Below are 27,558 nucleotides of genomic sequence, written 5' to 3'. Positions count from 1 at the left end.
CTGGGCGGGGCCAGGGACGGAGGTGGGAGGAGGCGCCTCAGCCGCCGCCGCAGTCCCCGCGGGTCTCAGGACGAGAGTCTGCTCGGCTCCGGAGAAGCGGCGCCTTCTGCGCCGCGCTAGGATGGGCGGCCCGGCGACCTAGCACCCGCCCGCGGCAGGAGGCCCGGCGGGCAGCTGGGGCGGGGCGGGAGCGGGAGCGGGAGCGGGCAGCGCGGCCCGGAACCCCGGTGCCCGGAACCATGAGCACCGAGCCCATCTGCAGCGCGCTGCCCGCCGTGCCCTCGCACAAGCTCGCCGACCTGCGCTTCCTCAGCCGCGGCGCGTCCGGCACTGTGTCGTCCGCGCGCCACGCCGACTGGCGCGTGCAGGTGGCCGTGAAGCACCTGCACATCCACACCCCGCTGCTCGACAGGTAAGCGCCCGGCCCGCGCCGCCCTGGCGCCCTCCGGGGCCGGGACCGGACGGGCGCGGGGCCCACCCTGCCGTCCTCACGGCCGCCCCAGCCTCGCAGCCCGCCCCGTACGTCTCTCCCGGACGCGGGATGGATCGTCCCTGGTTCTTCCAAGTCGGGCCCCGGACCACACGTGCGGCTGAGCTCGGAAGTGTGGCCCCGCGCCCCCCAGCACTCAGTCCTGGAACAGGGTCCAGAATATCTAACCCTGGTGTTGGTGTTACGCCGAGATGTTTAAGACACTGTTACAATGTATTTCACGAGTCTTGTTTTACATGTGGCCTTTAAAACTGTATGTTTGTTGAGCGCCGCCCTCGGGTCTGCGAAGTTTTGGAGGGTGCTTTTTGTGGTTGCTTTTGGTTGTGGCTTATCAGGTGTAGTCGTTCCAATTTTAGTATATGTGCTGCCGAAGCGAGCACATAGTCGTGTAAGTTTAGGTACCAAATTCACGTTAGCGGTTCAGGTTCTCTATCTCCCAGGAAAGCCTGTCCCCAGAGGAAATATTATTTCAGCTAACAGTAAGCCGAATCATAACTGTTAAATGCCCCAAAATTTGCAATGTGTCTCACAAACTGGAACAATTTTAGTGCCATGTCCTGGTTTTAAGAGAAGGCTGGCATTCGTTTCTGTTTCCTGAAAGCATTTCAAGCGTCTACGGTAGGCCGGAATGTGGGTCGGGTCCCTGATGTACATTTCCCTCCCTGGGCCCTGCGTTGTTCTTAGTGAGTTAACGTCCCAACTCGCAGGCTCTCCTCCGCCTTCCTTCCTTCGTGTGAAAAAGCAGCAGGCTAAATGCCTGATTGGCCAGAGGCTGGAAGTATCCAGTATCAAACATTCCTCAGCTCTGCCTTCCATTGTTCACTGTACTCTGATCTGTCTGTGGCTTTTCTTGGCTCTCTCTCGGTATCAGGCTGGATGGGCCAGATCACACAGTAGACTTGAGACACCTCTAGAGGTTGTCCCCACCTTTTGTATACCATAATCCGGGCCTCCTGATACAGGCTGTGGTCTGTTTACCCTGGGACTTCAGTTCTGTAGAGCAAGCACTGGGCAAGTGTAAGTAGTCAAGTTTGAAGGGTGGTGGTTGGTGACGGTAGATATATTAATATTTTAGAATCAGCCACACATATGGAAGTCTAGCACTGAAGGTACTATCAGGTATTCTCAAGCAAATTGATTCCCCCCCCCACCCCCCATTGTGGCTGCTGCCTCTCAAGATTTTATCTAAATTTTGTGCCGTGTTAACAATTTTCATAGTCTAAAATTCTTTACCAAATCGGGTAGGAAATGAATTGATGCCCGAGAAGCCATAAACACCAGTGAAACACTCCGGCAGGACTGCATCCCATTTTCTCCCGCCTGTTTCCTGCAGTGTTAACATCAGCAGTATAGTCAGCGCACAGGGCTGGGCTATGCTGTTGACTCACAGACTGTTTCCTCACTTAGAAGGCGGGAATAATAAATACAGGGACCTCTGGGCTGTGGTACAGATAATTGTTCTTTGGGCTCACCTGAGAGTAAAGTGAGTTTACATGTTTTACGTTCTTACTTTAGATCGGTAAGGCATTCTCACTTCATAACCTCACTTCTTTCTGCCCAGTGAGTGGACCTTCCCCAACAATTATCCAACTCCTTCTGAGTAGATGAATCTGATTGGTTGTTTAAACACCCTGTAGACACCATAACTGCTTTCTGGTAATTTTGGTAATATGTCTACAGAAAATGTGGTTTACATTTTTAAAAATATAAAAACCTATTTTTAAACGATTTTGGCTTTTTCTGCTTTCCCACTCACTCAATCTTCCCAAAATATGACTTCAAGAACTTTCCTTCTTCTCTGACACACACTGGAATGGAAAGAACACAGGCTTTAGAGTCCCACGATTGCAATTTAAGTCTGACTCCAACCCTGCCACTTATTGTGTGTGTGACCATTAGAAAATTATTGATTGGAGTTTGAGTGCCCTCCTTTATAAACTGAGGATAATGAAACCAACTTTGGAGGGTTGATCTTAGGATGATATGCATCTGAAGTGGCCCACACAACAGGATCAAAGAGAAGGAAGAGTGCCTCAGACCCTTAATGGGGGGAAGAGTGTAGCCTTGCTGAGACTTCCCAGCATGCCCTGTCTGTAGCTCTTTCTCAGAGGAGCCAGGACTCCAGGTCCATCCTGTCGCCCTGCAAGCATGCTGCACAGTAACTGTCTAACTGCCCTACATCTCTTGATGCAAATGGGGAACTGTCTCAACTTAGGGAATATAAGCTTAATTGAAACAGGGCTCACAGACTCATGTAATTGGTTGCCTCACAGTTGGGGTGTTAAGTGGCCGAAGAACAGGGTATGCCCTCTTGTAACTCTTCAATTTTGAAACATAAGTATGTATATGTTCATTTATTCAAAGCATAACTAATATTTTTTTGCTTTGTTTTGCTTTCTGTTTATTTTTAAAGCAGGCCTCATTGTCTGGTCTGGAATGTCTGTTGCTTTTCTTATTGCAACAGCCATTCATCCAGAGCTTGGGTGGTTTAAGAGCCAACTAATCATCACTTACCTAACAGGCTTCTCCTGGAGACGTTTCTAGTCCTGTTGTTGCTGCTACAAACACCCATGCACCAGGGTAAAGGCTGATGACATCTTTGGCTCCCTTCCTTTTATGTCCTGTAGCCAGTCACTCAGTCGCCATAGCCAGGCCGTTCTGGGCAGTCCAGTCAGCCAGTGTGTTTCTTTCCATTCCCACCGCGGCCTTTCCAGCCGTAGCTCTCACCGCTTCACGTCCTCGTAGTGTCATCACTTCTAGCACCTGCTTTGCAAACTCTGTCTCCGTCTGACCCTACATCCTGCTGCCAAGTTAATCCCCCTAAGAGTTTGTTCTGCTCCTGTCACTCCTCTGCTTAAAAACCTGCATCCACAACTCGGAACGTACCAAATAGAGTGTAAATGCCGTCGTCATTGTCTGGCTTTGAGGGTCTGAGATGTGGCCCTAGCCTGCCCTGTCCCCCATCACTCCATTTACACAGTTTGCTGCGTGTCCTGCCTCACATTACACTTCACCGTTTTCAAAACAGCCCTCACTCTGACTTCCTTGATACATTTATTCATTTAGTTACTTTTTTCTTTCTCTTTTTCTTTTGGGTGGCACTAATCACATTCTGCCTTATATTTTGTTTTTGTTTCCTTTTTTATTTGCTTTCCCTATTTTTTTTAACTTTCTTGAGAAATAATTGACAAATAGTTGTATACAGTAATGTGCCACTTAAAGTCAGGGAATGTTTAGAGAACTGCGTGGTCAGATGTTTCGTCGCGTGTGCACATCCCAGTGAGCACAACGCACACCTGGCTGCGCGCTCCAGCCACTGCTCCTGGGCTGCACGCCTGTGCAGCACGTCACTGTGCAAAACACGAGATTAAAACAAGCACAAGAGAAATAATGAATCAAGAGACAGTAAACGTGAGGTGTATGAGCTGCTGCCTGCCTAACACCTCACACTGTTCACAGCAAACTTTCTTAATAAGTAGAAAAAGTCTACTCTAAAATAATGAGAAAAGTATAGTAAACACATAAATCAGTGTAAACTCATTTATTATCGTTACCAAGTTTTCTGTACTGTATATAATTGTTTGTGCTATACTTTTACACGACTGGCAGTGCAACTGAGCACGCACTTACTGCATAAAGTATAGTTACTGCATGATGATTGGACACACATCCATTGTGGGATGACTGCCCAAATCAAGGTAATTAACACATACAAAGAAGACATAAATGGCTAATAGGTATTTGAAACGGTGTTCAACATCACTGCCATCAGGAAAATACAAATCAAAACCACAATGGGTATTTATTTTTCTTTACAGATTTCTGAGCAGCTTATGGGCATGGGCTGTGGTTTTGTTTTTGTTTTGTTTTGTTTTTTAGTTTTTAGTATTCTCCATAATGCTGAACACCGTTTATTCTTAATAAAAGTTCAACATTTATTTGTCTTATTTATGAATAAGCAAATGAATGTGGGATCCAGAATTACCCCAGGCATCTGTTAGGATCATTCACCTGTTCTCAGTGTGTTTTTCCTGAGTTCCCGTGTCTTAACAACTATCACCTAATCATTTAAATCAACATTTAGGTGTTTTAATATGCAGGATATTTGGGAAAAGTTTACATGATATGCAGCCATAAAATTCGATATTCTAATCAAATCTGGTCATTTTAATATGACAGAAACTTAGTTTAATTAGTTCACTCACTGGCTGTTCTAATACAGACTTTATAACTTACTCATCGTGTTCTTTCCTTTTCCTAGAAAAGTACTGTAATAATAACCTGGGTGTAACTTTTTCTTTCAGTAGCATATAGAAGTTATTTCTATCTGTAGGTAAACAAACCAGTGGAATAGATAGGATAGGTGTATTCCTACTTTAAATATGATGAAACTAAAGGACAGAGAACTTACATAATTTACATGAGGTCAAAAGCTAATTAATGAAAAACGCCAGGCTTACCTAATATCATGGGCATGATAATTGTGTATTTTTCATTACTTTGAAATAATTATGAATTTTTTTCTTTAGTGAAAGAAATGATGTCTTAAGAGAAGCTGAAATTTTACACAAAGCTAGATTTAGTTACATTCTTCCAATTTTGGGAATTTGCAATGAGCCTGAATTTTTGGGAATAGTCACTGAATACATGCCAAATGGATCATTAAATGAACTCCTACATAAGGTAAGTGTTTACATTTTCTGTGGCTACCATTCTCTTTTTCAAGCTATATGTTGCTTTGGTTTTACATATGATCAAATTGTTTGGAGATACATACATGAATCAAAATAAGAATAATGGAAAACAAATGCAGTGGTAAAGTTTCATCATTTATGGCGTCTTCTGTGTTGTTGAAAATGTGGAGTTGGGCCCTGTATTCTAAGGCTCCTAGATTATTTGGCTTAGGTTACTCTTCCTGAGTTTTCCACTGAATTCCAATACCACATGTAGGCATAGGAAAGAGAAAAGATAAACTCTGCATACTATACAATCCACTCTTAGGCCAGATTTTATTTTATGTTAAAGTTTAGGATTCAAATTAAATGTTTGAAATACCAGTTCATACAGTTCTGAGTTACTAGGCCAAAGAAATCCGTCTCTGAGTTCCAAATACATTAGCTTTTCCATGATAAAACATGGCAGGAGCCTTTACTTTTTCTCTCACGGTACCAGTTACTCTGGCTTTGATTGTGAATCACATCGGTAAACAAATTTGAGGATTCTCATTCTCAAAATACATGTATTTATCTAGTGTTGTTTGAGCTGATATTATCGCCAACCTGCAGTTTCAATAAATCTTGTTAAACCACTAAATCCATTTAGTGAGGATCAGTTTAGTTAAAACTGGGTGATCCAAGCTGTAAAATCCCATTACTGGCTGCTCCTAGGTTTTGATGCAGCGGTGTTCTGTAAGTGAAAAGGGACAGTGAGTGCCACTGTCAGCCACTGTGGAGTGACTTCCTCTTTGTTTCAGGACACATCACATTCTATGATGTGACCATCTGAAACAAGGACAGAATAAAGTAAACTAGTGTCAGTGTATAAGATTTGTGTAACCACCACAGCAATCAAGGTGCAGATACTATTTAAGCACAATTTATTTTTGAAAATGAATGTAAGTAGAAATTCTAATGTCTTCCTCCTGTACCCCAGCACCGCAGTAGATACTCAGGCACCCACGTTTGGAGCTCACTAGAAATCCTAGCAGCCTCCTTCACGGGGGTTGCTGACTCCTGGAAGGAGTCATAAAACAGAGAGCATCACTGCTCCCTGGTCAGAGCCTACACTGCAGAGGCCCCCTTACTTCTTGAAACTACACAGTTTTCAGAAAAGGTACCTTTTTATAGATTAAAAGATTCAGTTACTCTAATAGATGGGTCTCTGTGTATACCAGAGGAAGTACATTCATTCAACATCAGTGTTTGTTTCTTTTGGTTTCCTGTATTGCGTTACTAGGGTGGGATTTCTCTTAAAGCACTCTCCCCAAAGACTGTTTGAAATAAATCAAAATACAGTATAAACGCACAGTATTTTGACCCGCTTCCCTGTCAGGTTGCTCACTGAACTGTAAGCTGACCCATTTGCAGAAAACATTCTCAGGAACAGTTTGGAGCTTTCAGTAGAAGCACACTTGTTCATGTCACTTAGAAAAATGTACCTAGTGGCATGTTGCCTGATGATTCATTGTCAGATCTTCCCAAATATCTAATTTTTCTGAGTATATTCATTTTCCTGAGATGCTGCATTAATTTTTATGTTCAGAAAACATTTATTTTAAGAAAGTATAGCTGGATATCACTTGTAAGTATGAAGAAATAGAAAACATTATGTTTTAAATGTGTCTATATTATATATGTTTTAGAACTGAAGATGGTCTTCGTCTCCTTCGTAAAAACAAAATTTAAGGTTAATCTTTCCAGTTGGAATGCATATAAATTATATAGTTAAAAGCATGAGATATTAATGCTTCGTTAATAAATACGATATGGTCATAATTTTTAATTGATGCAATGATTATAATAAAGAATGCTTTTAACTAACAGGAAAATTAAAATATTAATTTTGAATGAATGCGTTAGCAGATACTACAGAGTGTGTGTGTGTGTGTGTGTGTGTGTGTGTGCGCGCGCGCGCATGCACACACACAAGTTACTTAATATAAGCCATAGAATAGGGAGATGGGTGTGGGCATAGGTATACATGGTATAATCAGAAAGTACGATGAATATTTAAATTTTTAAAAATGTATTACAGTAAAAGACTCATTGCCATTAATACCCCTCAAACTACTCCTCACTTGGAACACAATTATCCCATCGTTCTTGCCACTTTCTGAGTCAGTTCTGGAAGTCCTTTTTCGTTAGTATCTTTAGTTGCGCTGTCATGGCTGCCTCGATGTCCTGAATCATTTTGATTTTGGGGAAGAGCCAGAAGTCACACAGTGCCAGATCCAGTGAATAAGGTGGATGAGGACACACCCGTAATGTTTTTATTTGACAGAATTGCCTTATACTAGAAGCGATGTGTGACGCGGAGTGTTGTCATGATGGAGGATGATCTATGGCACACTTTAAAACACACCTTCTCTCAACCGTAGCTCACACCTGACTGACTGCACCAACAAGTTGAAGCTTGTCACACACTGTTAGCTAAGGTTCGATGTGCCACTTCCCATATTGAAGATCCCTGCCTTTCTGTTGGATGGCACGTGGCAGCAGCATTCACCGTATTTTGTGATCACAATGGAAAGGCTCCGTGTCACACATCGCTTCTGGTACAGCAATTTCTGTCAAATAAAAATATGATGGTGTGTCCTCATCCACCTTATTCACTGGGTCTGGCACCACGTGACTTCTGGCTCTTCCCCAAAGTCAAAATGATTCAGGACATTGAGACAGCCATGACAGTGCAACTAAAAACATGAAAGAGGACTTCCAGAACTGCTTTCGAAAGTGGTAAGAATGATGGGATGAGTGTGTTCGAAGCGAGGGGGAGTATTTTGAGGGGGATTAATGGCAATGTGTCTTTTACTGTAATACATTTTTTTTTTTTAAACATTCACTATATTTTTTTATCACTCCTCATATGTCTGGGTATTATACAGATAAAAAGTAATTGAAACTGTGTCAACTGAAGAAAGAAAACCCGATATAATGTAGTTGCATTACCAATGTAAACTAAAAGGAGTACCAGTACTATACAGTTAGTAGTTTCTCTAAAAAGTGAGGAAAGTCAGATACAAGGATGTTAATGTCAAATTGATGCTCTGTCATAGAAATGAACGTATGTTTTGACCTTCATTTATATTACATTTCCTCATAGAGTATTTCATTTTCTAAGTGGGGATGTGATGAAATGTGGCACTGATTGGGTTTCGTTTCTTCCATGCGTCCAAAGAAAACGGAGTACCCGGATGTGGCCTGGCCCTTGCGGTTCCGCATCCTGCATGAAATCGCGCTGGGCGTGAACTACCTGCACAACATGACCCCTCCCCTCCTCCATCACGACCTGAAGACGCAGAACATCCTCCTGGATAGTGAATTCCATGTCAAGGTGACTGCTCTGAAAACAGCTGGTCTGCGTCCTTGGGATTAACAGCTTTTTAGTTACTTCTTCCACCGACTGATTTAATACCTCCCTTTCTACCATGTTTCCCCGAAAATAAGACCTACCCCGAAAATAAGCCCCAGGTAAGATCGTCAGCCAGACGGACGCATTTAGTACGTTATGACGATGTTCTAGAAGATGACATGACTGTACTTCAATAAATGTAGATTGTTGTATGTGAATAAATAAGACATCCCCTGAAAATACACCCTAATACATCTTTTGGAGCAAAATTAATATAAGACCTGGTCTTATTTTTGGGGAAATACGGTATAGCCCAACTCTTACTTTCAGTTCCCTTCTTCCTGCCGCAATGGCTTAGTTATTCCTAGACCACAGAGGTACAGAGAATCATAGTACAAAATACAAAATCATTATGTTCTTAACTGAAATTGTGGCGTATACCTTTTTTACTTTTTATTTTGAAATTATTGTAGATACACTGGAAGTTACAAAGATAATACAGAGGTCCCATGTCCCCTTCACACAGTTTCCCCGGTGGTTCTGTCACACACTGATCGCACAGCTTCAGGGCTCAGAATCTGACACTGGTACAATGCATGTGTGTAGTCCTGTACTCTGGCCCATGTGTAGACCTATGTGACCAATCAATCAAGATACAGCACTACTCCACTACCCCAAACACAGTGTTCATGCCACTCCTTTCTAGTCACACCCATTCCTCCCCTCCCCACCCGACCCTAGAGACCATCAGTCTCCTTTCCATCTCTAGAATGTTCTCATTTGGAGAATGCTTTATAAATAGAATCATGTGGTGTGTGATATTTCCAGATTTGCTTTGTTCACTTCGCGTGATGCCTTTGGGATCCATCCAGGTTGGTGCCTGCATCAGTAACTGGTCCTTTCTCACTGCTGAACAGTGTCCATGGTGTGGGTGCACCCCACTCGTTTAGCCATTTATCTACCGAGGGACACTTTGGTTATTGCCAGTCTTTGGCAATTACCGTAAAGCCCCTAGGAACAACCTGTGCAGCTTTTTGAAAAAACTGACCAAGAGTGCAGCTGCCTGGGTCACATGGTAAGGGTGTGTTTAGTTTTTAAGAAACTATCCAGCAATTTTCCGGAGTGGCTGTACCACTTTATATTCCACCAGCAATGTGTGACAGAGCCAGATTTTCAACATCCTCACCAGCATTTGGTATTATCACAGTTTTTATTTTCGCTATTCCAATAAGTGTATGGTAATATCTCATCATGGTCTTAATTTGCATCTTTAATGCCTAATGATGCTGAGCACCTTCTCATGAGCTTATCTGCCATCTATATATGCTTTTTAGTGAAAGGTCTCAATGTCTGAAGCCCATTTGCTAATTGGATTTTTTGTTTTCTTCACTGTTGGGTTTTGAGAGTTCTGTATATTTTCTTGACATGAGTCCTTCATCAGATATGTAGTTTGCAACTATTTTCTCCCATTCCACAGTTTGTTCTTTCCATCCTTTGAACAGGGTCTTTCACAAAGCGGAAGTTTTCATTTTGGTGAAGTCCAACTTAACATTTTTTTTTTTTTATGATCATGCTTTTGCTGTCAGTTCTAAACATTCTTCATTAAGGTATAGGTATTGAAGATTTTCTCTATGTTCTAAAAGTTTCATAGTTTTATGCTTTTGAATTAATTTTATTATTTTGATTTAGTTTTTGTATGAAGTGTAAGATTAAGGTAGCTCAAGGTACCAGATATAGTGGTGTTTTCAGTCACCCTATATCTGATGACAGCAAATAAAAAGTAGTTACTTCTTATATTAATTAATACTTAACGTAAGTCACTTTATTTTTCTATAGTATTTTGCTATATATATTTCTTACACGTAATTGAATATTATTACAAATATCAAAAAATGTCCAAAGAAATAAATAATAGGGAAGTTGGAATAACAGAAAAATTAGTACAAAACTGTGAGGAAAATTAAATTTAAAAAATGAACTCTTTGAAAGCACTTCCTCTTCCTAGAATAAAATGGGAGAGGAAGGGAAAGGAAAGAAAGCAGCTGCCTCGGTACTGCTGAAAAAGCAACTAATGTATGACAGCAGTTAGAGTGCCACACAGGTAGAGGTTCCCCGTGGTCCGCTAGTCCCTGGGTCCTTAGTACAATCCCTCATCTCCTGAGGCAGTTATCCCATGATGGGGAGTCCCGACATCCATGCTTGAATAACTGACATTTTCTTGTGTGGTCATCAAAACTCCTCCTCCGCTGCTGCCACCGCTGGTCCTAGCTCTACTCTGTGAGAAACTGCGTCCAGTCCTACCTGCAGAGGACAGCCTCCCGCTACCTGCAGATCGCTGTAACCCGGCCCCTCACACACGTCTGTGTGTCGGCCTTCTGCCTGCTGAACAGCCCTCAGTCCTTCAGCCAAGTTCCACCGTACATGGCTTTTACTCCCGGCCGCCATCTAAATGAATGTGTGTTCAAGTCTCTCTTAAACTTTGATTCTCAGAACTGAACAAAATACTCTTGCTGTGGTCTGATCAGTGTAGAACTGAATGGAAGTTCATTTGCCCTCAAGTCCTAATACTTGACTTACAGTTCCTTAATCATTCATCAGCTTTCAGGGAACCACCATCACAACACTCAGAATGGGCTTCGTGTAGCTGATCAGCCCCGAGAGGTCCTTTTCCATGTGTTGTTGCTTAAGCCACACCTCCTCGTGTGCTCCCGACGGAATACTTTCTGGACATCAGCAGTTATCTTGTTAGACCTGCGTGATTGGGACCTTTTTGAATGTTATTTCTGTAGTCCAAGGGTTGTGACTTCTTTCCCAGCTTTGTGTCATCCTCAAGTTTCATTAGCTATTTTTTTTGTATCTTCAACTCATCATTAAACATTACCCTGTACAAAGCTCAGATCAGAGATGTACAACATGGTGCTAAGACCCTCCCTGCAGGTCCCTCTCAGTCCTTTTGTTAATCAGCATTGTTGGCGAATAATCACTGTTTATTTGGAGGACTCCTACAAGAGCTAGGACACAGCCCATGTTTCCTCATTCTGTCCGGAAGAATGTTCTAGAAGTCCTCACTTGACTGCTTTCCCAGATGTCCTTGTGGCCCACTCCCGCACTGTCATCAGCCTCATTTTCCCAGCGGCTGTCCCTATACCTCCCACCCAGATCCCCTCCACCCTCACACCTCAATGTAAGCTGCTCCACAGTATTTGTCACCATCAGACAGAACATTTCTTATTAATATGTTTATTGACCATCTCCCCCAGTTACAATATAAGCTCCAGGGAGACAGAAGTTTTAGTAACTGCCGAATGCTCAGCACATACCGTATAGAAACATTCAATAAATATTTGTTAAATGAATGACTTTCAGGTCTTCTGTCCATACCCGACAGGCCTGCTAACTTGATAGCCAAGTGTGTGATTATTATCGTGCCTCAGAATGTTTTATAATATACAAACTCTCTTTACATTTACTCTTTGACAGCAATAATACTGTCAAAAAAAAAAAAGAAATGAAGTCAGTCATTCTTTTATTCGGTAAATATTTGTGGAGCAACTGTGGGGTGCTAGGCATTGTGCCAGCACTTGCCATATCTCACATGAGGTCTGAAATTGACCACTAGCCTAATACAATTTGTTTTCCGTGAGTTCTTGCTGGCTTGTTCATTAATTACTCAGAAAGTATCCCTTTTATAAAATTTTCTAAAACTTTTAACCAGGGATTAAGGATAGTCTCCTCCCAGTACGTAGATCTGCGAAATCAGCATTTTTTTTCCTTTTTAACAATCACAATGGCATTTTCTTTTCTCAGGTCCTATAGTACCTCTCCCTTTTATCCCCCAGAGAGCACTGAGAGCGCCATACAGGTGTTTGCAAGTTCTCAATAACCTGAAATATACACGTAATAGGTGATGATCCCCACATCCTCTCCTTCATTGATCAGTAGGGTCCCCTTGGTCTTTGACATGAATAGACTTTAAAATAGTTTGGCTTTGTGTATTTCTTGTAATTTTTATTAAGTTTAGCACATACAGACAGAACTATGACCTTTCTGACACTATTCTCCTAAATCAGCAACACCCTATGCATGCACCCAGTGTGGCCCCACTTTTCACTTTATGAATGTCCCTCAGGAGTCAGAGTTCATCAGTGACCCATGGAAAAGTAAGACTTCTTTGATCTGCCTATCTTCTTGGAAGGGCCTTTAAATGAAGTTCAAAACACCTTCAAAAATGCTAAATGAAATTAAGTGGAAATTCACATCTTTCTACAGTTTTTTGAAGTATGATTTCTTACTGGAATGCTAACCAGAAACATAGTATCTAAAAGAAAAATATTTACTACTAATTAAGATCAATTGAGACTTTTCTACTTTGAAAAATACAATTCAATTTGGTCATCTGTTGGTCAAGTGTCCATTAGTACATCTTCCATACAAATGAACCAGTGATAGGCTTATTTGAAAAGCAACCATTTATGTGTACTGTATGTACTTTCTCTGCTATTCTGTCCGTCTTGTATGGAAACCAGAATACTTAAAGGTGGGTCTTCACAGCTTTACAGTTTTACAGATAGGAATAGTATATGCAAACGAAAGTTGCTATTCTAGCAGAGTGATAGGATTATGGATGAGTTTTATGAGTAGTGTATTTTAATTTGCTCTAAGTTTTTTATCATCTTTTTACTGAAACAGAAAACCTTTAGCTTTGAGATGCACATTAAGATCGTGTGTAGAATGGGGGGTTCCTGCTGCTGGTTGAATTTATCAAGATCCTCAAGAGTAATGGAGCTCTTGAGTCCGCAGCACATTTTCTATTGAAGACCCAGAACTAATGAATCATGTCTTTCGTATGTGGTATTGTTTGCGATAGAGCAAGGGGAGAAGTATGGTGAAAAGCCTTGTGAAAGTCAACTACGTGGGCTGATGGAGGGCATTCTGATTAAGGTTCTAGGCCGGGTTTGAAACCACAGAGATGAGGAGCTTACAGGAAGTAGAGGCGTGCGTGCATAAGGAAGCAAGCTCCAGCACTGCTCCCAAACCGACTCTTAGCCGGTGGTTTGCAGATTCTGGCTTAGGCACAGAAGCACTTGTGCACGTTACTGAGCACGGTGGCACTTGTCGTCCTGGCAGATGTGTCACTGGAGTACCGTTTTGCTTTTAGAGGGTGGGGGAGGAATGGTTTACAGTGCTAAGTGGGGTAAGAGGGCTGTGTGGCCCCTAGAGCCTTCATACCACCCAGAGGGGTTCAGGGCCTGAAACTTGGCATTTGTGCAGCAATTCTGTAAGTGTATGTGAATTTGAAAAGCACATGCTATAAAGCTACTTGCCATGAAAAGTTAAGTGTTCAGTGTGTACATTCATTCAGATTTTCAAGCAAAAAATACTCCGCTTTAATTTTTCAAAACTTAGTCTCCCTTCTAAAATGTGTCTACTGTGCTAAACTTCAAGTCAGTGTGTACTGTTTCTAGCGTAACTGGCTCAGTGTTATGGGTGCAATTTGCTAAACAACTGGTAGAACACAGAAGTGAAAGAGTAATACATAGAGCATTTCCTCTGGGCTCATTTGAATAGAAACAGAGTCCATTCTTAGACTTTATGAAAGACAATTTTAAATCCAGTTACTTACTCTTTTCCCTGGCAGATCGCAGATTTTGGGTTGTCCAAATGGCGCATGATGTCCCTGTCCCAGTCACGAAACAGCAAATCTGCACCAGAAGGAGGCACAATTATCTACATGCCGCCTGAGAACTACGAGCCTGGGCAGAAGTCCAGGGCCAGCGTCAAGCATGACATATACAGGTGCTCATGTATGCTTATATAAATACAGGTGCTCATGTGTACTTACATACAGGTGCTCATATGTACTTACACACAGGTGCTCTTATGTACTTACATACAGGTGCTCATATGTACTTACATACAGGTGCTCTTACGTACTTATATACAGGTGCTCTTATGTACTTACATACAGGTGCTCATATGTACTTACATACAGGGGCTCATATGTACTTACATACAGGTGCTCATATGTACTTTATCTATATATATATATATATATATATATATACACACACACACACACACAGGTGTTTATATGTACTTATATACATATAGGTGCTTATATGTATTTATATATATACAGGTGCTTATATGTACTTATGTACAGGTGTGTATATATAGGTACTTACATATACAGGTGCAGCATGTTACTTCTGCTCAGAGTTAACTTGTCTGAACAACAAGATTATCAGAATTTTGAAGCTACATTTTAATGTAATATTTACTGTCTCATAAGTGGTGAAAATAGAGACCACAGTGATTGGTATTTTTTAAATTACAGATGCCTTGCTTTAAGCCACTTTTACACAACTTGAAAAATTGTTTACAGCATATTGTATTGTCCTGTCAATTTATAATAGAATACTCCAGAGTTTTATCATGAGACTTTGATGTGGGGGTGGGGACAGTGTGGTTAACACTTAGCACCATTTAGACCAGAAAAAAGTCAGACTAGTGCTACCTAGAATGGTCTTCCTTATCGCTCTCTTTTGTGTGAATAACAAAATCATATAGTTGGAGGGCATAGCTTATCTAAGTGTTCAAGAATGATTGTTAAATTAGCCCCAAGTTATTTTTGCATATAAGTTCAAGTTTTTGTGACAGTTATTTTCTAAGTTTTCAAGTTAGGATTAAGTCTCTTTCAAAACAAAACTGTACATAAATATTCCTCATCTTGGTTGTATATGCTGATTCTTTATATAGCAATTCACTACCATATCAACTTTCAAAAGTGGTATCACAATCAGCTTTTAAATTTAGTGTTATTTTAATTTATTATGCATAGTAGTTTATAATATACTGTACGTATCCTTTTTATCTTAAACAGCTATGCAGTTATCACATGGGAAGTCTTATCCAGAAAACAGCCTTTTGAGGGTAAGTGATTCTGACTTCCTTGTTTGGATCATATCACATTGGTAAGCCACACTCAGAACTGTCTAAAGTGCATCTTATTTTAAACTTGCTTATTCTTCATTTTGTGGAAAACATGCTATAAAAACATAGCAATTTATCAATTGCGAATCCACCCTATACAGAAAAGTATACTAGATTAAGGATCATAAAAATTAGATTCTAATTCTTGTTCTGACAATAATTAGCTTTATGATCAAGCCACTGAATCTCGTCTTCATTTTTTTCATCTGCAAAATGAGAATTTTGAATTCCTATTTCTAAGATTCATTTCAGCTATAAAACTCTTTCTATGAAAATTTAGTGCTCCTGGTATAAAGACCAGCAAACACTGAAGAATAATTTTTAAATTATTTCTTTGTTTTGAGGTTTGTATAAGTCAGCCTGCTGTGTAACAGACCACCTCAGAATCTCAGTGGCTCATACAACACATATTTACTTCTCATTCACATTGGATGTCAGTTGCTATGGCCCCCCCAGGCTCTAATAGGTTCCGCTCAGCTCTGCTGTGCTCACATGGCATTGCCAGATCAAGTCACATGGCCGAGCCCAGCACTGATGAAGTCACAGTGCAAACTCCTCCCACAGAGGCGCACAGCCTGGCGAGGGCCGGGTATACATGTTCCTCTTACAGAACGGGGGGTGAATTTGTCCTAAGGTTTTAAGAGTCCTTCAATTTCATTTGGTTGGTTTTAGACTGTATGTAGTATATTGGATCATAAACTATTTCTAATGAATGAAATCCATTTGTTTTGACAGAAGTGACCAATCCTTTGCAGATTATGTATAGTGTGTCACAAGGACACCGACCCGACACTAGTGAAGAAAGTCTGCCATTTGATATACCTCACCGAGCACTGATGCTCTCGCTCATAGAAGGCGGGTGGGCACAAAACCCCGATGAAAGGCCGTCCTTCTTAAGTGAGTACACAGCTTCAGCCTGGCCCTTCTGAGTTAGAGAACAGCGTGTGCTGTGAAGAACATAGTCCTTGAAAAATCACACAAGTTAGATGGCAAGCTCAAAGTGGCTTTTTAAGATTCTCTTCACTCTTGTTACTCATAGCGTTTATATTAGGTTGGTGCAAAAGTAACTGCAGTTCAAAAGGTTAAAATTTTAAAAACTGCAATTACTTTTGCACCAACCTAATAAAAAGGTTAGCTGCTTCTAGAGCAGAACTGAGACTTTCTACCAGAAAAGGAAAATCTGATGGGGTAGTAATTCCTCTCATCCATGTAACAGATGTTTACTGAACCCCTACCTGTGCTGTGTGCTGAGCTGACCACTGCAAACAGTAGTGACCGGGACCATCTAGGCCGCTAACGTCCTGGGCTCACGTCCTCGCTGAGGAGGCAGAGATAAAACAGACACATAAACAACTTAGAAACTGGAAGTCCTGTGAGGAAACAAGCAAGGTGATGAGCTGAGGGAGGGGGCAGAAAAGCCCTTTACTTGGGAGCAAGTGTGCGAAGTGAGGAGGCCACCATCCTCCAGGCAGAGGAAAGCAGCAAGGATAAACCCCGAGGCTGGCAGGGACCGTCCAGTGTAGCCTGGGGAGGGCTGAGACGGCTGTGGCCGGACGCAGCGAGCCTCGGCAGTGATGTGCGTGGGGGGGTGGGGGGGGGGGCGGGCTGCTGGCCTCGGAAGGCCAGGTCTGTCCCCAGCACAGAGGCAGCCATGGGCTGTGGGAGTGGCCTGGCCTGCTGCGGGCCTGGGAGGCGTCACGCTTGTGCTGTGTGGGGCGGAAGCAGAGACCAGCCAGCGGGCGCCTGCAGAGTTTTCTAATGAAGGTGGTGATCCTGGAGATAGAAGCATTACACAGAATGAAGTCATTTCAGAGACAGAATGAATCAGCAATCATTCTATCTCTGAATCAGGCAGGAGAAAGTCGTCATGACCTTGGGTTAGGCAGAGTTCCAGGGTATCGAAAGCAAGATCCATAAAAAAACTGATCATTGGTCTTCACAAAAGTTGAAAGTTTTGTATTTCAAAACATCTGTTAAGAAAAATAAAAAGACAAGCCACAGACTGGGAATCTTCATTACAACTAAACAATGAAATACATTTCCCTTTAAACTTGCATCCAGTGCTCATCAGCATTAGATTAAAAAGGTCAAAGTTGCTAAACTAATGGGTTCATGTTTTCTCTCTCATTTCCCAGAGCCAAGTGGGAGGGCATATATCTCCTTTGTCACCAGTGCCACTTCCAAACAGTAATTTTCTCCATTTCCTAAAAATCGGAGCTTCCCTGCAGACCATACCACTCTGTCTGCGCATCCTGGTTTGTGGGCTTCAGGCTCCCTGCCTCCTCCTGCATGACCAGGGCTGCAAAATGCTTGGAGCCCCCACATGGCTGCAGCTCTGAGTGTGCCCGGCTCCCTTCCCGCGCTCTGTCTGCTCTGATCACCAGGCTCCATCCACCTCACCCCCTCTGTGCTGCAGCTGCAGTCAGGGCGGTGAGCCCGCGAGATGGGGATCAGAAGGCATCTCCTCGATTCTTGTCATACGTAACTGTCCTTTGCTGCCTCAGATCCGCTGACTTGAAAACCACCGTTGCATATGTGTTGTCTGGCTTTTTTGGTTGTTTCAGGCAGGAGGGTAAATCGGTCTCTGGTCCATCTGGACCAGAAGTGGAGTCACTGGTTTCTCTTTAAATGAATGGCTAGAACTGGGCACCAAACACTGCTTAGCAATCCTGTTATGCTCTCAAATAGAGCTGTATTCCATTCTGCTAGACCAGCTGTTCTTAAGATTACCCCTGGGGCTTGGTCCTTGAGACTCAGATAAAGGGTCCACAGAATGAAAAGAATGAAAACTTTTCAAAATAATACATAGGAAGAGACTATATTCCCTTCTTACTCATCCTCTCAAGAGTACGTAGTAGATTTTCTAGAGGCTAAATGAGGCGTGATGTAATCATTGCTCTAATAGGTAATGAAGCGTGTTCCCAGATACTCTTACAATCTTCTGTTTTAATTTCTAACATAGTAAATATCAGATGTGACCCACATACACAAAAACTGTTTGGGGTCCTCAGCAACTTGGAAGAGTCCTGAGACCTCAAAGTTTGAGACGTGCTGTCTGAGACACAGTCCTGTCCTGCATGTCTCCAAAGTGAAGGTGACATTCCATTCCGGTCCCCAGGATGGAAAGTGGGGGGGGGAACACTGCCCGCCTCTGCCTGCCCGTCACCCCTCCTCAGCCGTGGCTCACTGGCCTTTGGGAGAAGCGCTGAGCGTGCTGACCTGGACCCTCCCTATTCCTCTTTCAGAAGTCAGGCAGGTGGCACTCCTTGCACCCCACGTGCAAGCAGGTGAGGCCTGTGGCTGAGTGAGTGAAGCTGCCAGCTGCAGGGTGACGTCTGGCCATGCCCACTGGCTCCAGAGCGAAAGGAACGTTCTGCAGCCAGCTTTTCAGTAATAGAGACATCTTGGTCAACATCCATCTTTATTCTATGCCTTTTCTTGCTAGATTCTGAACTTAGGAAGGGAAGATGGGTGATATGTATCGTGCCTTATCCTCCCTTCTTAAAGTTCCTACACCCGTGATCCATCTTTCCTCTGAGCTGCTCATCTTTCCTCTGAGCTGCATCTTTCCTTTTCCTCTGAGCTGCTCATCTGCGGTCACACTACGTGGGGAAAACACAGACCACAAGAGGGGCTCCCTCCTGGTCGCGCCGCCAGATCTGCATACTTAGCGGCACTCGTCGGGGTGGGGGTGGGGGTGGAAATGTCCACGCACAGAGGAAAATGGAGACCCTGTCGCTGTGCTCTAGAGACCGTCCCCTTTCCATCGCCAGCACCATTCCTTCCACTCCCTCCAGTCTTTTGCACTGTCTCCTGTCTTTACATAATTTAACATAAAATCTTGCCCCTCAGCATCCTACAGCTACCACCTCTTTTCTGCGCCCATTCAGAGCTAAGCACCTTGTAGGACTCTTGCACACTTGTCTTGTTAACATGCTCTGTCAGTCTCCTGTTTGCATATCTCCACTAAAACCACATTTGTTGGGGTTACCAGTGAAAATCCAGCCTGCTGGGCTTCCTAGCAGACGAAACGTGACTAACCGGTCCCTCCTTGCAACCTTCCCTCTGTGGCCTCCCAGGCCCAGGAGACTACGTCGTGTCTGACTCCCCGTTTCTCCTCCTCTGCTGTTTCTTCCTGTGTGAACATCTTAGAGCTCTGACGTGGGCGCTCAACTCCTTGCTGTCTGCACTGTCTCCCCAGGTGGCTTCATGTGCCTTGTGTGTCGGTGACACGTTTATATCTGCAAGTTCATTTGTCCTTGTTGTAAGAGCAGTAACTGTGACTGTTTCTACTTGCTAGTATTAGAACGATGCCGCAGTGACTGTTCAGATGCAAGTCTGTGTGAGCGAGCAGAGAGGTCATTGTCCTGCACGGGAAATTTCTCTCTCATTTTTAAAAAACCACCAAACTGTTTTCCCAAGTGGCTGCATCCTGTTGCATTTCCACCAGCAGTGAGGAGATTTTCAGTTTCCTGGCATCACTGTCAATTCTTGCTATTGTCTGTCTCTTTAATTATGTGCGGTGTGCTACTTCATTGTCCTTTCATTTGCACTTCCTAATAATTAACGTTAAACATTTTTTCATGTGCTTTTTATCCATTTGTGTATCTCTTCTGCTGAAGTTCAGTCTTTTGCCCACTTTAAAATTGGGTTATTTGTCTTATTATTAAGTTGTCAGAGTTCTTTATATAGTTGAGATACAAGTCCTTTAGTAGACACGATAAGCAAAATTGTTCTCTCGGTCTGTGGCTTCCCTTTTCATTTTTCTGAATAGCATCTTTTGAAGTGCAAAAGTTGTCAATTTGAAGTTCAATGACCAATTATTTTATGGATCCTGATGTTGATGTCATATCTAAGAGTTCTTTGCCTCACCCAAGGTCAGGAAGATGTTCTCCTGTATTTCCACAGAAGTGCATGACCCATGTCAGGTGAATTCTCTGTACGGGTGAGGGTAGGAGTCTAAACTGATGTTTCCACGTGGATCCGCACCAGTCCTAGCACCATTTGTTGAAATGACTACCTTTCCCCGTAGCATTGCCTTAGGAACATTGTCAAAAAGCAGTTGATCATAGTTGTGAGGGTTTATTTGTAGACTCAGTTCTGTTTCTGCTCCATTGTGTATGTCTATCATTTTTCCCCCGTTCTATACCCTTTTCCCCTTTGGTGACCATCAGCATATATCTTTATGCCTGTAATAAAGGCAGTTAAGACAGTTGAATGTCATCAGTTTGGGAAAAAATTCACTTAGGGCCTTATCAGTTAAATATTAGCATTTATATTATTCAAGTTAATGATTAGAAGCATTCTGAACTCAAATTGTGTTTTTCTTTCTTTAGAATGTTTAATAGAACTTGAGCCAGTTCTGAGAACATTTGAAGAGATAACTTTTCTTGAAGCTGTTATGCAACTAAAGAAAACAAAGGTAAATTGCTAAATGATGCGCTTGGAATTGGACTTTAAACAATTACGTATTAGTCATGGAGATTTTTAGTGTAGTTTAGTTTTTATCTGTGCACTTTTCAGAACTATGGGCTATGAGTACTAGGTGGGAGAGTTTACCAGAGACTATGACTCCTATCTGTCATCGGAACAGTTTCTCCATTTCATTCAAATGGCCACCTCCAAATTTCAAAGACATTTCCAGAACTCTCGTATGTAAATTTAAATTTAGTATGTGTGATGAATGCCGGTGGGTACAATGAATGCCCTAAATCAACTAGGGGGCTGGTTTTTGTCTACATTTATTTCCTTCAAGTTTTAATATACAGAGTAATAGATGCCTGGTTTCTCGCTCTTCTCTCTATCCAGTGTTCTTGGGCTTTCCTGAGACTTAGGTAAGCTATAGAATTTTTATTAATAGTTAAAGCCAGATTGTGTCTTTTTAAACTGCTTGTGTTCTTGTCCCACTCTCTTGAGGTTGCACAGCCCTAAGTAGCAGCTGACGGGTTAGTTACCGAGAGCACTTGTCCTGTTTGCCCCCCTGGTTCTTGTACAGACAACTGAAAGGACTTCTTAACATTCTCAAAGGCTGTGTTAAAGCAGCTCCAGTCCTTCAGGGACAAAGCTATTCAGAGCTGGCCGGGTTTCACTGGATGGAACTGCATTGGAAATGGGACAGTAAAATTACTGGTTATTAGCCAGACTCTTTGGTTGTCAGCCGACATACTGTGCAGGTCACCTGTGACACAGTGACACTGCTGCTGGCCACCTACAGTTTGCTGGGTAGGTTGACATAACCTTTGGTTTAGAAGGGATTTGCATAAAGGAAACAACTACCATAACCAAACTAAAAATCGATGGTGGCAATACCAGTGCCTGAGTTTTTTAAGGAACTAAAGAGGAACTGTGTTCATTCTTTTGACAACTTTTCATGGACTCCCCCTCTGCTGAGTAGGTACAATCTTTTCCAGAATATATATCCGATTTCTCCACTTCTTAGAAGATACAAACTTCTGATAACATTTCTTTTTCAAGTATCTTTTCAGTTCCCTTTCCTCATAACTTTCTCTTCTTCTAAGTAAAGGTGGATAGAAAGGTCTGTTTTCTTGGTTATAAAGTAGAAGAGAACCTTCCAGTTCCTTTTTGTCCCCAAACAACTTAAATACTGAGATTTATATTTAAAACTTAATTTTTAGAAGACATTGTGGCTTTTTAAATTATATATTTTCAAATAACTTGAATATAATTTAATAGTATCATTCAGTGCTTTTAAGTTGCTGTATTGTTTTCACTTAAGAGTTGTAGTTATTTTTTTATTTAAAAAAAAATCCTTAAATCAATTCTGTGAAACTTGTAGGGCAAGAATATCATCCGTTTTACAGGTGGGATAACTGAGGTGTACGGAGGTTAGTTACAGAACACCCTACACAGCCAGCTAATGGTAGGGCCAAGAGAAGACTATAGGTTTAATAAGATTTTTCATAAAGAAATTTCTGAAAGCAAAGATCACCATTTAGGGTGAGTTGTTTTGTTTGAGTCTTTTCCTCTCATCAATTTCCTAATCACTGCCATTAAAGTACGTATATGTATTCATTCCAGTTACAGAGCGCTTCGATTACTAGTCATTTCTGTGACAAGAAGGAAACGGAGTTACCTCTGAGCATAGCTCTAAGTCATGGTCCACAGGAGGTAAAAAAAAAAATGTTGATAAACTGAAACGTGCGAAGAATATGAGAAGTCATGTAGTCTAACTCTCCTTTTATAGATGGGAAACTAAAGCCGGGAGGTTCTGGGCTCTGATCTGTAGCCCATGGCCACCTCCAACCAGAGACCCAGCTCTCCAGGTCTCAGCTCCCTGTTCAGCCTGCAGAGCACAGCCCTGGCTCCCTCTGTGGCGCTGACTTCTCCGTGCCACTGTCTGGTGTGATGACCAGGGTTCCAGGGTAGCACGAGGCACATCATTGACTATAGTTGTGCCACTATACTATGGCTTCCTGTCCAAATGCAAATGTAATTGCTGTACCACCTACCTGCCTTTCTTATCACAATCATTAATACAAGCAACATGCCATTTGTGTGGCTATCTACAAAGAACGATTTCGTTAGTAGCATTCTTTTAGGCTTATTTCATGGTAGTCATTTCTTTTAAGAATGTTAGTGTTCACTTTATAGATTCAGGAAATTCCTTCAAATTGAACCTTAGACACAGGACCGCGTCTTGAATCACCTTTACACATTGTCTCACTGGGTCTCTGAGCCCAACATGCCCGTTTTAGACAGATCCCTCACGTGTCACAGGGAGAGAACCTGAGAGCCAGAGGGGGGACGTGCCTCATTGATGCTGAGTCAGTGACGGCATGACATAGGTAGGAGAGGGCCGCCACACTCCCCATCACCTCTCCTGGACCCCCCGCAGGTGGAGGGAGCCTTAGGCACAGAGAATAGGTGTTTACTCAAAATCAGTCGGTAGCCAGAGCTGCAGATTTCTGATTTCTAATTAACCGGACAGAGCCTCGGAGATCATATCACACAGACTGGAAAAATAACGATTTCTCATATATTTCACTATTGCATCATGACCCCCCAGTCTGAGTTGATAAAAAAAATCAAGTTCATTTTTGTTTATTTGATATGTGTATTTCTTTAGTTTTGTAAGTAGTTTTGGTTGTTAATAAAACTACTTACAATCTGTAGTTTTGATTGTTAATAAGCCCAAAGCAAGAACTATTGAGCAATTAGAGCTGTATGACTTCTAAAACGACTTTTTTTAGGCTAAATCATTTATCCTGTTTACCTTAGGAATCGTGTGGGTCTTCTCAGCTCCATAAACAGAGCGGTTCTCCCGGAACCGCTCAGTCCCTGTCGGCTCCTCAGGACAATGGCTTGTTACCCGGTATGTACATTTTTCAGTCAGTATTACTTGCAAGTTTTCCATTTTCTTTCAAGATGATATTCTTGGCAAACAGCCATGGTATGTATGGAACATTTGCATTCATGGCTCATTTTTACTAAGGGACAGAGTCTAAAGATGTGAAAATAGTAGCAGAAGTTCAGGTATATTTAAGTATTAAAGGCATTATGTTAGATCTTATAGAAAGATATGAAACCTCTTGTAAGAAAGAGGAAAAACATGTCTAAGTAACCACTGGGAGACAGAAACTGAGGGGTTGAAGAGAGACGGACCCAGCTGTAGGCTACAGTGGAAGACAGCATTTCCTACAAAGCACACTCACAGCAACGTCGTGAGGGAGATAATTCCTCACCTGACGCATTTTTAAGACCAAGCCTTGTGGATCACATAGTTAGTAGCTGACAAATCCAAGACTCAGAGCCAGGTCCTTTGATAAGTATTTTCATGTCATGCCATGTTGTCACCATGAAGAAGTATGGCTGGGTTTGTAGCAATAAAGGATGGGCCCTGCAGGCAAAGGGACAACCTAGAGGCACAGAAGCAAGAACACGTAGAACAGTAAGTAGTTGGGATTAGCGGGTGAAGAGCATGACTGGGCTCGAGCATCCTGAGTTCCCACCTGAGGAGACGCTGTTTGGGCTTTCCCCTGGACAGGGAGCGACTACTGAAATTTCCGAGCAACGTGTGACGTGATGAAATGTTTGACTTTAGGCAGATTCATCCTGGCTGGGATATGTAGGCTCTTTGGGATTGAAAAGGAGATGAGGTGGGGAGACCCACTGGGAGACTGCAGTACAGCAGACAGAGTAGGAGGCTGGTCCCAGGGTAAGAGGGGGAGGTGCCGGGCTGTCGTGGAGGACACACGGGTAGGACTGGTCACTGTCCACTTGCAAGAGGGGAGAGAGGAAGGTAAGGCGGCAGAAGTGAAGCCCGGTGACTGGGAGAGCACCGGTGCTAGTAACAGAGACGGCAGTTGGAACAGGTTTTAGAGTCAAGATGGATAATTAAGGTTTACGTTTTTGTAAATGAGGTGCTTAGCAGCGCACAGAGGGTGATGTCCAGTGGGCTGTTTAAATGTGGGACTGAGGGGTGCCATGAAGTCCGAAAATGTCTTCATGGGTGTGGGGAGAGAGGTGCCAGGTGAGGCCCTGAGGCTGAGTGAGTAGGACAGCGAGGCGAGTGCAGAAAGACACACGTCACGTAGGGATTTAGAGGACACGCGTAAAGCGTACAAGGCTGAAGACGACACAGAAGAAGCCACAGGGGACTGTGTGAAGAAGTACAGTTCCATCACTGGCACAGACAGAAGGGCTGTAAAAAGATTCAGTGTAATCCCTTGTTTGTTCCAAAAAGTATTTACTTGGGAATTTGGTTTATGAAGCAGTTTTACTAGCAGTGAAAAAACAGACACCGACTGCGGGCCTCACTATGACCGGACGTGGGTGTTTTAGCTAACAGGAACAGCTAGGAATATTGTGCCCCAATGGAGATGTCGCTTTACAGGGAAAACCCAGGACCTGTCCACGCTGCACCACTGTCCGGCGAATCACAGCTGGGACAACGGCGTGTCTGCGGCTCAGAGGATGACACTCTGTGAGCACAGGACGGCCCTGCACTCTTTAGCGATCATAAATCCACTGTCAGCCGAGGGGCATCCAGGTAAATACGTGCTGTGAGACGCTTTCTCCGTGATGCCGTTCACCTCACAGCTCTGAGCTCAGCAGTCTTGCCGATCAGTCAGTTTTGTTTGTCTTCATGTCCTCATCCTGGTAAACATACACCTTCCTAAGTCAGAAAGCACGTCCACCCCAGGAAACAAGAGGGTTGATGGGTCGTAGGTGGTATTCCGTGACCGTCTCCAGGGAGGGGTCCTAAGAAGAGGTGTGACCTAATAGGTTACTACAGGTAAACCTGTCCTGATTTAACAAATACGCAGGTATCTTTTGTTTTTAAAAAAGACCTGAAAATGAAGAGGTTTTGCCCCCACGATCTATAGCATATAAATCGGAGGGAAGGGCAGAGATAACCCAAATACCTGAATGTTTCCTGAAAATTAACAGCATCCCCCCCAAAATACTGGTTTCCAGTGCCAGCACGACGATAGCAAAATCTCCATCTAATTTTACTCCTTGCCGCTTACTGACCTGTCCCCGCTTTTCACTGTCAGCCCTGCCCTGTACAGAGCGCTCACAGCCTGGCTTGGCCCAGCAGTGGATCCAGACCAGAAGGGAGGACATTGTCACCCAGATGACAGAGGCCTGCCTGAACCAGTCCCTCGACGCCCTTCTGTCCAGGGACCTGATCATGAAGGAGGACTATGAACTCGTCAGCACCAAGCCCACGAGGACTGCCAAAGTCAGACAGTTACTGGACATCACTGACATCCAGGGCGAAGAGTTCGCCAGAGTCATAGTACACAAGCTGAAAGACAACAAGCAGATGGGTCTTCAGCCCTACCCGGAAATGCTGACGCTGTCTCAACCGCTGTCCCTATTTCAAAATAAAAGCCTATAGTGACCCTTTTTCAAGAAGAACAGTTTATTAAAAGGTATTTTATATTTCTGGTGCCTGATCACTGTTTTTATAAAATCCATGTGAGTATTAGAGGTTTTAATGAAGGTTCTTTTTCAGATAAATATTAGCCTCCCTCCATGACATTACCGTAGATTTTTAAATTAATATAGAACAAAGTTTGCATTTTACGTCATAGTTCAATTTTTTGTCTCTTAGGTCAATTGAAACTATTTTTTTAAATGTAATCATTATGTGCTGCTTGTACATGGCAATGCCTTTAGGTGTCATACTGTGTTTCCCAGAAAATAAGACCTAGCCAGACCATCAGCTCTAATGCGTCTTTTGGAGCAAAATTAATATAAGGCCGGTATTATATTAATATATTATTATTATTATATTATATTAAGACCTGGTCCTATATTACATTAAAATAAGACCAGGTCTTACATTAATTTTTGCTCCAAAAGACACATTAGAGCTGATGGTCCAGCTAGGTCTTATTTTCAGGGAAACACGGTACGTCTCTCCTGGAAGCCATTTTCATGTTCACTTTCTTTGTGGATTATTTATTACTTGTCTAAGATGCAGTTTGGCTTTTGATTCGTACCCTGCATACTTAAATCAGAGACAGTACAGCATTCCTACTACCCTGTTACAGCCCAGGTTCACATCCTCTCCAGAGGGTTGGTCATTAAACCCTGTGATCTAGATTACATTTTTAAAATGTTATTGATTGAATTCATTTTTTAAAAATTGCTTCAAAGATAAAATAGTGCAAAGTACATAAAGAAAAATATTAATCTTTCAACATGTGTTTCCAACCTCAACCAGCAACCTCGGTAAGCAAAGTAGACAGCGTGGAGTGTATCCTTTTGTCCCCTCTCCCTGCACGTGTGGGAGGGGGACTTTTCTTAGTAGTGCTGTCATTGTAACACTCATACCGCAGCCACTTTTTGCACCGAATAGGATATCATGTCCACATGGCTACAGACTAACTCATTCTTTTTAACTGCTATATAAAATTATCAGGGCTGCTTTTTTATTTTCCTAACTTGTTCACACCAAGTTTAGCCCAAAAAATAGAAATATAGTGTGAGCTCTTTTTTCTGGTTATGTCACTAAATGCAAATTTACAAGGAAT

At 42.6% G+C, this 27,558-nt stretch overlaps 2 protein-coding genes across 4 annotated transcripts in view; one reads left to right on the top strand and one right to left on the bottom strand.

The window, feature by feature from the left end:
• Nucleotides 1-27,558, bottom strand: part of LOC148757619 (uncharacterized) — a 99,787-nt gene that overhangs the window by 24,851 nt on the left and 47,378 nt on the right. For both annotated transcript variants that reach the window (XM_088799332.1, XM_088799329.1), the window contains exons 4-5: nucleotides 16,789-16,871; nucleotides 14,184-14,262 (exon numbers count right to left, since the gene is read on the bottom strand). The gene's annotated coding sequence lies outside the window, so the exon portion shown is untranslated. The remainder of the gene's footprint in view (nucleotides 1-14,183; nucleotides 14,263-16,788; nucleotides 16,872-27,558) is intronic.
• Nucleotides 25-26,461, top strand: RIPK2 (receptor interacting serine/threonine kinase 2). 2 transcript variants are annotated; one of them, XM_019726251.3, is made up of 11 exons: nucleotides 25-412; nucleotides 5,020-5,173; nucleotides 8,387-8,542; nucleotides 14,199-14,356; nucleotides 15,444-15,493; nucleotides 16,289-16,450; nucleotides 20,890-20,975; nucleotides 22,592-22,681; nucleotides 23,792-23,885; nucleotides 25,407-25,562; nucleotides 26,071-26,461. In XM_019726251.3, exons 1-11 carry the CDS (start codon nucleotides 240-242, stop codon nucleotides 26,415-26,417), a joined length of 1,626 nt encoding a protein of 541 aa, XP_019581810.2. In that variant the 5' UTR covers nucleotides 25-239; the 3' UTR covers nucleotides 26,418-26,461. The 2 variants fall into 2 exon arrangements, with proteins under 2 accessions (XP_019581810.2, XP_019581811.2); XM_019726252.3 differs by lacking the exon at nucleotides 22,592-22,681.

The sequence above is a fragment of the Rhinolophus sinicus genome, chromosome 7, assembly GCF_057876585.1.
Source record: "Rhinolophus sinicus isolate RSI-liver-muscle chromosome 7, RSI-T2T, whole genome shotgun sequence".
Classification (NCBI taxonomy): Eukaryota; Metazoa; Chordata; class Mammalia; order Chiroptera; family Rhinolophidae; genus Rhinolophus; species Rhinolophus sinicus.
The sequence above is the reverse complement of the archived record's forward strand: the minus strand, read 5'-3'. Positions and strand labels throughout refer to the sequence as shown.

Bases quoted from the DNA above. Each gene is read 5' to 3' on its own strand.
- RIPK2 (XM_019726251.3), top strand. From the start codon at position 240: ATGAGCACCGAGCCCATCTGCAGCGCGCTGCCCGCCGTGCCCTCGCAC. The intron at 23,886-25,406 runs GTATGTACATTT...GTCGCTTTACAG, and splicing joins GGACAATGGCTTGTTACCCG to GGAAAACCCAGGACCTGTCC. The intron at 25,563-26,070 runs GTAAATACGTGC...TTTCACTGTCAG, and splicing joins GTCAGCCGAGGGGCATCCAG to CCCTGCCCTGTACAGAGCGC.